Source organism: Erythrolamprus reginae, chromosome 1 (genome assembly GCF_031021105.1).
Source record: "Erythrolamprus reginae isolate rEryReg1 chromosome 1, rEryReg1.hap1, whole genome shotgun sequence".
NCBI classification, from domain to species: Eukaryota; Metazoa; Chordata; class Lepidosauria; order Squamata; family Dipsadidae; genus Erythrolamprus; species Erythrolamprus reginae.
This window is the reverse complement of record NC_091950.1, coordinates 186,179,630-186,193,088: the sequence shown is the minus strand read 5'-3', so window position 1 is coordinate 186,193,088 and position 13,459 is coordinate 186,179,630. Positions and strand designations below refer to the sequence as shown.

At 39.2% G+C, this 13,459-nt stretch overlaps 1 protein-coding gene across 16 annotated transcripts in view; it reads left to right on the top strand.

The window, feature by feature from the left end:
- The window catches only part of LOC139156268 (sodium channel protein type 2 subunit alpha-like), a 75,045-nt gene that overhangs the window by 41,291 nt on the left and 20,295 nt on the right, over window positions 1-13,459 (top strand). For all 16 annotated transcript variants that reach the window (XM_070731672.1, XM_070731670.1, XM_070731675.1 and 13 more), the window contains one exon: window positions 11,406-11,526. In XM_070731672.1, the coding sequence (XP_070587773.1) occupies window positions 11,406-11,526 (121 nt within the window). The remainder of the gene's footprint in view (window positions 1-11,405; window positions 11,527-13,459) is intronic.

Sequence of the window (13,459 nt, the reverse complement as noted above, 5' to 3'; positions counted from 1 at the left end):
CTCTGTTTCTGTGGCCTGCCAGCCATGGCTTTTTGGCCTGGAATGGCAATGGAGAGAAAGCATGAAGATGGCGGAAGCTTTATTCTCACCAGCCAACCAGAGAACTTTTCGGCATTGTTGTTGCTGAGTTCCTGGAGAGCCACACTCATGCTGGCAACGTCCAAAGCAGGGGGAACAGGCCTCCCAGCTTGGGAGCCAGCCTCGGCAAGCCAGGCAGCAGCAGATGGCAACAGCAGAATCCAGCACTTGGGAAGGGCAAGGTTAGCATGCTCCTAGCCATGCCCTGTGCTGCTTCTGCCAGGCAGGCTGAGCTGCAGCAGGCTGAGCTGCAGCCCAGAAGAGTTGAGGAACTGCAGGGAGCTTCCTGAATGGTGCATCTCCCTCCCAACCTTCACTCGTGCCTCCACACACTTTTTGGATGCTCAGCTTACCAGGCTGCTCTTGTCCTTGTTGCAGCTTCAGGAGATGCTGGCAGGGCGGAGGCGTGGGCAAAGGCTGGGAGGGGGATGCATCACAAATGAGGCTGAGTCCGCTGCCCTGAGCCACAATAGCAGAAGGTGAAAGCACTCCCTTTCACCTTTGGCAACGGGATTTTTCCTCAGCTTTTTTTCCAATGGCAGCTTGGCAAAGCAGGTACCCTCAGGATCTGAGGGCACAGGGTGGGAGAGGGGACAGGATGGGAGTTGGGACCCAAGATGCACTTCCTGACTGCCTACCCAGCAACTTCCCCATCTCTGCCATCTGTAACTGGAGAGAAGGAGAAGGAGGCTAGCTCGGCTAGCTTGTTCCCAGCACAAGCTTTTTTTCTCAAGCAGTGTGGGATGGACTTTAAGGCTAACCCAGAAGAGATGGGTCCTGGTGCTTGCTGCTACTTCTAGCTTGGGGAGAGCCACCAGGTTCTCTCTCTCCTTCCTCAGATGGATCTGGTGGGAGGAGCGGGCTTCTTTGCTGGGCTTGAGGAGGGAAGGAGGTGGAGCTGTTGCCCAAGGGTAAGAGCAACCCTTGGCTGCCTCTGAGTTAGGGTGGAGAGCATCTTGAGAGCATCCTTCTCTGAGCAGGAGCAAAGAAGAAGAACCACCGCCTTCCTCTTCCTCTGGTTCCTGCCTAGCGCTCTCTCTTCTCTCTTCCCTTTGCCTCTGCACATTTGTTTACCCATTCCATAGAGTTTAGGCTATGCCTCCCTCTGACCCAGCCAATTTCCTTGCCGGCGTTGCTCCTCAGTTAACTCTTCAGTCTTTGGCTATTGTGAAGAAGCGGCAGATCTGAGTGTGACATGCCCACTTTGTTTTCTTTGAGAGCTGCTTTGCACCTTGTTTGTAAAGTGACTCTCAAAGAGAATGAAGTGGGCATGGTGCACACAGAACCGCCGCTTCTTCATAACAGCCAAGGACCACTTTTACTTGGAGCTCTAAGCAATGGCAGGAGAGGGCAGCTGCAATGCTGGCAGCTTCAACGGGCTATTTCCCTTGGAAATTTCTTACCTCTAGACAACTAAAGGCCTTTAAGATGACTGTCCTTAAAGGCTACTCCATGCCTTTTGATTTTTCTCGGGCATGGAGAAAAGTGACCCTATGAAAGGACCGAGCCTGTTGCTAAGCTTTAAAGCTGAGAAGCTTCTTTTCCACCTAGCCACTGGTGCAGGGTGCCGAAAAGACATCCGGTTGCTGCTGCCATCTTCACACATGCACAGCTTTTTTCTCACAGGCTAAAGACTTTTCGTTGCCCTATGGCCAGGCAGCTGAAAGGCTTCTTTGCCAGCCATCTGCTTCCCAGATTTGGTCAGCTTGGTGTCCAATGGTCATGTTGGGTGGGTGAATGACCAGGGGACAACCAGGGGACTGGTTTGATGGCATAGCCAGGCTGCTAGTACTGCTGGTTCAGAGAATCAGTACCTATTTTTACTACCAGTTCTATAGAACCAGTCTGAACCAGCAGGAATACACCTCTCTCCTGAACCCTCAGCATGTCCTGTTTTAACTCAAAACGCACCTGATTTTGGCCTGCAGAGTGCTTCTGGGGGCCAGGGAGAGCAAAACCTGATGCTCAGAGGCCAGGAGGTTCGGGAGATCAAAAACAGGCCCGTATTTAGTCTATAAGACACACTGAAATTTTCACCTACTTTTGGGTGTGTGTGTGCATCTTATACTCCGAAAAATAAAGTAATTTATAATGCTGGTGTCTGTTTTGTTCTGTGCAATATGGAACCAGATTGGTGTATTGTTTATAGATCAGGAACTGGGAGATGGTGCATTCTAGTCTCATCCTGAGTACAAGCTATTTAAGCAACTCTGAGTCGGTGGTTCTCTCTCATTCCTAGGAAGACAGCAATGACAAACCATTTCTGAAAATGTTGGCATGAAAGCTGCATGGACTTATCTAGGCAGCCTTAAGGAGTCAAAACAAACAATTAGATGAATAAGAAGCAATTATAGAGTCAGTAGAGTGTATCTAGGCTATTAATCCATAACTGTAGTTTATATCAAAGCAACCATGATAGATTGCTGGCTGTTCTGATTGAGGACAGTTCTGGGAGGAGAATTATTGAAAGAGGTATTATTGACCACATGACTGGAAAATTGTTTGCTGTTCCCCTCCCCAAATAGCCTATTCCATTTTTTCACTATAGCAAATTCCATTTGGTTGCTATGATTTTTAGATGTTTAGCAATGAAGCCAGAACTGGTCTTTCCTTTCTTCAATGGTCCATGATTTGTATATCCATTTTAAAGAATACATTCCCCTTCATCTTAGGCTTTACAATACACTTCTGCTTGTCTCCTTATGTAGGGATTACATTATAGTAAGTATAATATTCCTTCCTAGGATGTTATTCTGGAGAACCTTCAACCACGCTAGAAAAGAAGATACGTATTTATTGGGAGGTGGGGGAGAGAATAAAAGCACATTAGTCATTTTCATTCATTCTTTTTAGTTTTAGTTTTAGTTAAAACTATGATCAAAGATTCAAAAAATCAAGAACTCAGATTCTTTAGCATTTGTTCAATTTACTTTCCATTTTCTTGTGTATGGAATATTTTACCATCCTGCGAAAATGGTTGAGGAAAAAAAATCAAGCACATAAACATTTGGGATTTTAAGAAACTGTTGACTTAGTTTCATTATTTATTGGAAAAGCTTCTATAGGATCTACCAGGCTTATGCAAGTTTCAAAAATTGTTTGGAAGAAATGCCCTAGATCTCAACACTTCAAACTTTCAGGTTTTTCTTCCCAGCCAATGCTATGCAGAAAGAACAGTATATATCAATGGTAGCGAACCTTTTTTGGGGTTTGTGTGCCAAGATGGGGGGGGGGTCACATGGGGAGTTGTACGTGTGCAGGCCCACACCCATAATTCTATGTGCATGACCCCCCACTAGCGATATGTGATGGCATGCCTGTTTTTCACTCTCCCCAAACTTCAGAGTCTGTACAGGAGCCGGGAAGGGTGAAAAGGGCCTTCCTCCCCCCAAAGGTCCACCGGAAGCTGGAAATGGCCCATTTGCCAACTTTCAGTTGGATCATAAGTCCCTTTTTAAATTTTTTGCTTCAGAGCCTTTCTAGAAGCCGGGGGGGGGGAATGGTCTTCCCCATTCCCTTGGAGGCCAGAAATGGCCCATTTCAAATTGGAAACTCCTCTGGAGGTTTTTTTTATTTTTTATTTTATTTATTTATTTATTTATCTATTTATTTATTTATGTCCAATACACAATAATACACAATGAATGTTATAGAGGATATAGTAGAGAAGAAATATGAGATATAGGAGAGACTATAGGACAGGGGACGGAAGGCACTCTAGTGGCAACTCCCAGTGTGCCAAGAAGGCCTGAAAATGAATGCACCAGACCTGAGCTCGTGCGCCCACTGATATGGCTCTGCTTCCCATTTGTGTCCTGTGAGCCATAGGTTCGCCATCACTGGTATATATGTTTGGATCAGACTTGTATTTGAATATTTTTGAATTTTGGGGGGGGGGGCGGCAGAGGGTAATTTTCTACATTTTTCTAACCTTGGTAAGAATTATTGTGATTTTTCCGAAATCATATGAACTATTTTAGAAAGTAAAGTAGAAGCCAGAAGACCAGGGCAGAATTGAGTGAACATCTCTGCAGAATAATGCAGTCAGCAGCATGAGTATAAGGAACACACAAGAAATAAGGAGTACTTAGTAGAAATAAAGCGACAATAAAGTATCAACATTTGGATGCTAACAATCCATTTCTTTGAAAGTGAGAGGTAGCAAGCCAAATTCCAAGCATGTTTTCTTAGAAGTAAGTACTGGTAATCCTTGACTTACAGCAGTTCATTTAGTGACCATTCAAAATTACAAAGGCACTTAAAAAGTGACTTCTGACCGTTTTTCCCATTTACAACCTTTCCAATATTCCCATGGTCATGTTACCAAAATTCAGCCACTTGGCAACTGGTTCATACTTATGACCGTTGCTGTGTCTCAAGGTCACATGATCCCCTTTTGCATCTTTCTGACAAGCAAAGTAATTGGTGAAGCCGGACTTACTAAACAACCTCAGTTACTAACTAATCCACTGCAATGATTCTTTTAATAACCATGGCAAGAAAGGTCATTTAATAACAGAAAGTTTGAGCTCAGTTGTGTTCGTAAGTTGAGGACTACCAATAAGGCAATATTTGTCTCAATTTCCTAGATAAATATACAAGAATTGTAGCTTTATTTAAGCACATACAATAAATAACTTAACATTGTGCAAGGCTAGCTTTTCCACTGAACTGGATAAAAGAAAGAATTTATGGATTTGCAAGGAAAGAGAAAAGTTTTCAATCCTTTTTTTATTTGCTTATAGTTAAATATTTTCATTTTGAAGATAGTCATTTTCTTACATTCCTGTTGAAGTTCCAAACTGGGAACGACAGAGTTTTAAGAGATTTTACATGTTTCCCTTCCAAAGTATACTTCTTCCTCAAAGAAAATAATTTTGGGCTATTTTATTTATTTATTTTATTTTATTTTATCATACGTTATTTATATGCCGCCCTTCTCCTCATGGACTCAGGTTGTCAAATAACAATAAAACGAATACAACGTTAATTTTTTCTTTGGTAAATTTGTTAATTTAGTGGTCCTGCTAATTATGAAGGGTAGTAAAAGAAAGACTGGGAGAAGTTTCCTTATAGAAACCAAAGTGAGGGAATGATCTTAATTTTTGAACAATTCCTTATAAAATTAAAATTAATTTCAGTGGTAACCCATTAGAATATCCCCTAGTAAGAGAGATATGAAGGAAGGAAAGAAAAGACATTTCTGAGGATGTATGTAATTTTTTGTGGTGATGGAACAATTCGTTCTAGAGATATAATTCAGTTTGCTTCTGAATAATCACTTGCTGTTTAGATTCTACTTTGAAGAATTATTTAGATTACATTTCAATAATTTCCCTTTTTCTGGCACTACCATTGTTGATACCATACCAGAGCTGTAGAACATAGAAGGAGCAAATGAAATTCTTTGGTCCTCCAGTGTCAATCAGGAGAAGACAGTCGGGTTTGTTGAGTGTCCACAATGGGTCCCTTTCAATGGATGGTCCCCAGCAGCTCCTGGTGGTGAGCCAAGTTCTTCAGAGAGGATGAGGTCAAGCCAACAACCGCTGTTCCACTTTAGAGTAGAGGTGGGAGAAAGCATATAGTTGAGGAAACTTTCCTCGTTGCTTAAGGATTACTAATGAATTGGGAACATCTCATCATTAGTAGACAAGCAAACAAACAAAAGCAGTTATGTGACATAACATCAGTGATAAAGTATCACTGGTACATCATGCCTTATTTTATTTCAATAATATCGATGACTTTGCCAACCCAGAACAGTTGAGCTATAGCAAAACTCTTTTGGAGATGATGGAACTAGTAATCTAAAATGTCCATAAGCCACCAGTTTGGAAAAAGCGGATTTAAAATGTAATGATGGCCATGAGCATTCAATCTCTCTTTTACTTAGCATTATGATTACATCTCTAGGTTTTCCTCCTCCTTTTTTTTTTGTTTAACTTTTCTGAAAACGCTTCGAAGCCAGAGCAAAAGTTGTGAGGTACTGTGTCGTGAACTTCATTGCCTGCCCTTCTTACTTCTCACAGGGGTAAAATCAAGCTGAAGCAATCAAGAATGCAGCTCTGTTGCTTTCTAACCAGGTAGATTCAACCTATCACACCTCTTAACAGGTTATCTAAGCAAGCTATCCATAATCAATTTCTGGATATTGACTGGCCTGCATGCTATATTGAGCTGTGTTTCCTTCCCTATTCATCGCAAGATAGTTCAGACATACAGCTATTCTCTGCTGAGTCTCATGACTCACTCATCACAGCATGGTCAGGCAAGATTGGCAACCTCTACATACATTTTGATCCCGCTAACGATTTCTCTAGATTACGTTTTATTATCAACTCTTTTGAACAGCTACTGCATGATTTAGAGGTGTTGCAAAGTAGATTAAATGGATAAGAATGTTAATTCCTTCAAAGGTCAAGGGGGGGGGAAAACAGAGCATGCATCGTTTTTAAAGCAATGAAAACAACCCCTTTTTGATTCAGCCCTTATAAATGTGTTGAGTAATTATTTATACAATTAACACAGGTGGACTTTGGAGAAACAATTTCAAATTACTATTTTTATTGTATTCTGTCTGCTTACTCTTTTCTAATTTCAAGATATTTTAATGCAGCAAGCCTTGATACTTCTAATATACATACATACATACATACATACATACATACATACATACATACATACATACATACATCAGTATTTGTCTGAGTATTTTGGATTTTCATGTGTGATATCAACTGGTGCACATTCTACATAGAAAATAAAGTAAAAAAAAATGTTTCACTGTTTTATGAAGAATGAATTCATGAATTAACCCTAGCATTGATATGCATTTCAATGTTGGTAGAGTGCAACAAGTAGCACGCAGTAATTTAAATACATACAAAATGTATTTTATAATTTTAAAATTCCAATTATATTTTTCTTCTGCTAAAGAAGGTAGCGCCTGAGTGACATTTACTGTTTCCCCTAAGATACTTTTTATTGCTAAAAAGGTCACAATATATTGTTCAGTTTGGCAGTGGCCATTGCTAAGTAAACAGATGTTTCTATCCTACTTGTTTTTCTGAATATCATGTTTTTAACCTTAAAGAAATAAAAGTCATTTTAAGAAAGCAGTAGTTAGGAGCTACTGCGTAAGTACAAATATTCACAATTATTGACAAATAGGTTACTGGTCTAATAGGAGAACTAAATTATTCAGAATTTACTTCTATCTGATGTAGAAACTTTCAAACATGCGTACGTGATTCAGTAATAATTAAGTCGTACTATCAAAATACCCCTGAATATGAAAAGTTTCTACCAGTTTGAGAATAACGTGTACACTCTGCTCTTCACAATTTGAGCCAGGCCAATTTCATCTGCTACAAGAATGTCCATGGTGCCTTTTTCATTCTCTGTCTATATTCCTGTTTACAACTGGTCCTTCCTTTGAAAGTTTCCCTCTGTGTACCATTTAGAGAGACAAAACACATAAGGGTAATATAGTGAGTTCTAAGAGACACTTTGTAACAGAACAAGAAAGCTTTTGTAATGTCTAGATTTGAACAGAACAGGCCAACTCAAGTAAGTTATTAATTCTTGTTTCCACTGAAAATGCTAGTCTCAATTTTCAACAGATTCGGTGGCTAGGATTGCTTTTTTTGGGGGGGGGGTAGACTTGTTATACAGTATACATGTTTTATAGGCTACCGATTAAGTGCTTGACTTGCTTCGGAGACAAGAAACAATATTTAATAAAAAGTGAGAAACTTTTTGTCTTGCTAAGAAATCAATTCAAAACCTTAAAAATAGTCGGAGACGTGGCTGGAATGCAAAGAACAAGGGTAACTATTTCCTGCAGGTTTGTCAAGTCATGAAGCGATTTAGAATACTCAAACAGTACGAGATGACTTATTCCTCCTAATTTATAATGGCTGAATCCCTTTGTTTATTTGAATGTCATTTGACTCATGAAGTGGTTTGTAAAAGCTTTAACATTTGTAAAATAACCTGCTCCTGCTCCCATTAAAGTAACATAAAGCAAAAATAAAATGAGAGCAAGACTGGGTCCGAAGTGAATGCTTTAATAATAGAAATGGGCTCTTTTAACATGCGGTGGGGCAAAGCTTGTGCGAATTGGCCTTACATGGGCAAACAGACAAGGGCAAAAAAGAGTTTCTCTAAAATCCAAAAATATATCTTTAAAATGGATGTCCCATTGCTATCTATGCTGATATAGACTGCACTTCTGTTATGTAATGTTCGTAAAGCTTTTTTTTTTTTTAAGTGAAGTTGAATTTCTCTCTGGCTTGCCACAGTTTCACTAATATTGCACAAGCTTCTGCTCTAATCCAGCATGTTGTTTTGCCAATACAGGTCTTGGGAATGCTGCCTATTAAACAAATGCCTTCGAGTGTACTCTTGTAGATAATTAAGACATTTCCTCCTTATACATGCAGAGTTGTCTGTCAGAGAGAATTGTTGGATAACTTTTCTTAAATTTTTAATATTTTATGCAGAAGGATTTGAGTATCTTACAATAAGAGACAACCCCATCCTGAACCCTCCCTTTCTTCCTCCCTCCCTCCCCTCCGTCCCTGTATTCCAATTACTCTATGTATTTGGGCCTTTGGATTCAGGTATTTCCTGTGAGTTAGAAGCTGTATTTTTCCCTTTTTCCTTTATAAAGATATTGATCTATTTTCAAGATCTTAACTTCTAAGACATACTATGAATTGCATTATAGGTGAGAATAATGAGATATATTATAATATCTCTGATGTTGCTGATGTTATATCCCACTAGGGAAAATGAAAAAGTCTAGTTTACATGTATTATGAATCATTGCTCCCCATGTTATAAATACTGTAGGTTGCTGCAGCTCAAGAGCTCCTTCAGCTATCTTCCTTGGTTTCCTAAACTTTACAAGGTAACTAGAACCAAAAGTCCACACTTTGAGCCAAGATTAGTTCCTTGTGCCATCCTAGTTCTTAGGTCCAAAGAACCAAAAATAATACATGGAGTTACTTCTGAGTTGTCCCTTTATCGTTGTTTGCCTACAAACAGAATCTTGCCAGACTAAAGCAATTATCTGCAATAACTAAGAATCTACTAGGGAGAATTCAACCTTGCTCTCTTTCTGCCTATTGAACATTCCAAGTTCTCTGGTCGTTTTGCTCTCTGGGAAAGAGCTGCTGTCTCCTGTGACTTCTGACTATATTCTACGACACTAATTTAGGAAACATGATTTATTTTGCCTTGGGTTTCAGAATCAGGTATGTTTAGAAAGCATACTTTGATCTTGACTTGTCTTCACTAACCACAAGTTTAAAAAGCAATTTCTAAATCAATATGGATGTTGGTGAAAAACAAAAACAAATATCCTGATTGCAAAAGTAAAAGGTGAAGAAAGTAAATTGCAAAAGTATGAACCTCCCTGCAACTTTAAATGATTAAAGTACATTTCTTCTGGTATATCTCAACTGAATTGAGGTGTTCGTAGATTTTAACTATCAGGCATTTATTATTTGGAGGCATATCCAGCTCTAGGACATATGTACTACCAATATCTTCTTCATGGTCTTTTGAAACAGTTTCCAAAAGTATCAGCTGGAAAATTTATTGATAGGAAGGAATTTACATTTTAAAAGTGGATCATTAAAGAAATATAGGGTATTAAGAAATGAACAGGATATATTTTATTGTTCAGAAAATACAACAATACTTTATTGCTATTAAAACGTTGAGTACAATGCAGTTGGGGAAAGAGGCTGAAAAAAAATGTTGATTACCTCTTCCTCTTTCATTACCAGCATGTGCAGCCACATAGCTGTGGCTGCACATGCTGGTGGATCAAATGCTCCCGTAACATAAAAAAATAATAATCCTAACGTTTCCCAGAAATTATGGCAGAAAAATATATCCATTTCTACAAAAGATAAAATATAAACATCAAAAAGATTCTTGCTTATCTGGGTGTTGACTTTAGCCATCTTAATGCAACAAGAACAATTATTAAATACATGTCTGGAAAATGCAAGTAATATATTGAATCAAATTTAATTTTTATTCTGATCCCATGCATTACTCTTTGGGATGTATTTCCATGGCATATCACCCAAAGACCAAATACTATATAGTCCTTAACTTGCAAAGATTTTACCTCCTTCATGTAATATGTCTGTATTAATCCCTTCGCTAAAACTCCCCAAACCCAAGAATGCGGTGTGACTTTAGTTTGGAAACATTCATATAGCCCCATTTTCTTTGCACACCTCGGTCTCCCAGTTCTGGGTTGAATATAAGAATAAAGTACTGATTGTTCCCAAACAGTGTGTGAGAACTCGAGTCCACAGGTTTTCCAATTTGCTAAAGGGGGAGGAGGGGTGAGAAAAAAATGATTAAGTCATAGGGATATATAAATAAGAACTAGTCTTTATTCAGGGAGTATTGAAGCAACAAATATTAACTTCCAAATAAAACATGAGGAAATTGAGTTCTATTATTCCTGGTTCTTAAATAGTTTACAGATCCAGGCATAAAATTGTAGATTTCAATTTTTAATTGCTGCCTTCCTGCTCAATATTTGTCTTGTTCTTCCAATCTGTTATCTTCAGAATGTCTCTTATATATTCCAGAACTCTGGGTAACTTAGCATTTCCATAAGTTGAAAAAGATTCTGGCCTAGATATTTCAAAAAGTGCTGCGTTCCACAAGGCACTTCACACCTGCAGTTGCAGAAACAAAGTCCATGTACTAAAAATGATGTACAAAGATATGCTGTTGTTAGATTCCCCACCCCATCCAGCTGAACTCTTCTATCTTGGCAATGAGGTTTAAGGATTATATTTATGCTAGATTTTCAAGATGTAGCTCAGCAGCCTATAATTTGATAATATGTGGGTATTAAAATATTAATGATATCTGGAATGTAATTTTCTAATTTGCTGGGTTTTTTCCCTGTGAAATTAGCAAGGAGCAATTGGACCACATGCCATTTTTTATCATTCTGTCATTTTATTCTGTAGTATTCAGCGGCTGTGAAGGTTGCTATGAAGTGTCTTCTTTCATTAAGAGGGAAATAATTGATATTATTGCATTTTTTTACAATATGATATTATTTATGACATATGAATTGCTAGATAGAGATGTTTGTCAGCACTGTAAGTAAACATAAACGCAGGAGCAGATTTAACATTATATTCATGTTAAATTATTTACTGCTTTGGATAATCCGTGTAAAATTGATTAGAGACCTCCGTCAGTATGGTCTTTGAGCAATGATGAATTAACAGGGGGAGGTAAAAAATATGCAAACTTTTCTGTGGGGTTTTTATTTCCAGAAGATAAATGCCACCAGCTCGTCTGAAGGCAGTACTGTGGATGTTGCCCTGCCAGGAGAGGGGGAGCAGGCAGAGATTGAACCTGAAGAGGCTCTTGAGCCTGAAGCCTGTTTCACGGAAGGTAACAGGGTATTTCTGAGCCTGGCTTCCCAGGAACGGCCATTTTGTGAATGAGATAGCTGCACAAGCTGGGCTGGCTTCTAAGCAGTAGCAGTCAGATTTCATTCTTACCATTTTGTGGCATTGGTCCTTTGCCAATACCTTACAGTTACATTGCTTGGTTTTTCTCAAAAAGGATAGGCCAATGTATATATATCTTGCTTCAAATTGTAGGCAATGCACCATCCTAAAATGGCTTTGGAAACTGTTACCAAGCACCGTAAAAGTATTTTCATGCCCAGTTGCTCATCTCTTTAAGTCAATTCAGATGTTTCTTCCTCCACAGGGAAAAAAGAACTACAGTATTTTCCATGAATCTGAAAGTTACTTAGAAGAGAGATATAGGAGAGAAATTGTATGAAAGAAAAGTGGAGTACCTCCAGTGAAGGGCTACCAATATTTTTACTACCACACTGTGGGCATGGCTTATGCAGGACGCCCTGCATTTTCTTTCAACATCTTTCAATGCAAATTGGGTGCTCTGTGGTGGAGCTCCATTTTCGCTACTGTGTCCCCTCCCCCCCACCCCTGAGTACCTCCCCAAAGATAGCTTCCTCCCCCCATTCCATCAAACCCTATTTTCAAAAGAATAAACACTTTCTTGTAAGAAGAAAACACAAATAAATTAGTGGGTCACAGACATCAAAATCTGGTCATATTTTTGGTAAATGCCTGGGTGTATTTTCTCAAAAACAATCTCTCCCTGGAATGTCATCTTCTGCTTCCAAAAACATTTTTGGAACCACTTTGTGAAAAATTGAAATCCAGAAGCTAAAGCCTGTTTAAGATACTTCACTAACTGAGAGAAAGAAAAAAATGATGCCCATCCACCTTCCATGGTAAGAAACTGACTGGATGGACAGAATAGTTTTATTTCAGTATTGCCAATACCGAATCATCATACTTGAAGCCATTGAGAGATGCATAACAACACAGTTTGCACTCTAACAAAAATAAATCACTGTGGAATCAGAAGCAGCAGTTATGGGATGGTTTCCTCTTTGTTTCCAGAACCTCAGAGATCCAGGGTGGAAGATTAATTTGAGCATCTTCCCTTCCCCAAATGCTTCTCTCATTGTTTCCTGTGCAGGAGTGGGTTCTACTTACTTCCCCTACGTTGTGCCCCAGTCACGTTGGTCAAAACACCCAGTAATGACCCTCTGCACATGCACAGAAGCCTTTGTGCTTGCATAGAGGGTATTTTTGAAAGCCATGGCGACTGGAGGACCAGTTCAAGAGCGTGGACCGCTGGTCATTGCTGCCAGTTCTGTGAGCGGTGATAAATTTCCGCTACAGGTTCTAAAGAACTGGTCCAAACCGGCAGCAATCCACTACTCGTCCTGTGTCAGTAATTTATCTCTCCTCTTTTTAAAGGTTTAAATTCAGTGGTTCACTGGACAGGAGTGTATGAGTAGTGGATACTACAGATATTTAGTGACCATTCAAAGTTACACTGAAGAAAGTGACTTATGATCTTTTTCACCCTTAAGACTGTTGCAACATCCCCATGGTCATGTGATCAAGTGACTCATATTTATGACAGTGACAGTGTACCTGGGTCATGTGCAACCTTCTGACAAGCAAAGTCGATGGGGAAACCAGATTCACTTAACAACCGTGTTGCCAACTTAACTGCTTCAGTAATTAGCTTAACAACTATAGCAAGAAAAGTGGTGAAATGGGGCCAAACTCACTTAATAAATCTCTCACTTACCAATTTAAATTTTGTGCTCAATTGTGGTTATAAGTTGCGGACTATCTGCATATTAAAATAAGCCTCAAATAATATTTTAGCTGAGAGTTTGGCTTTAAAAGTCTAGAATGAAAAATCTTCCGGTCCTCTGAAAGGACATGGTTTCTTTAACATATAACCATAGGAACATATAACCATAGCA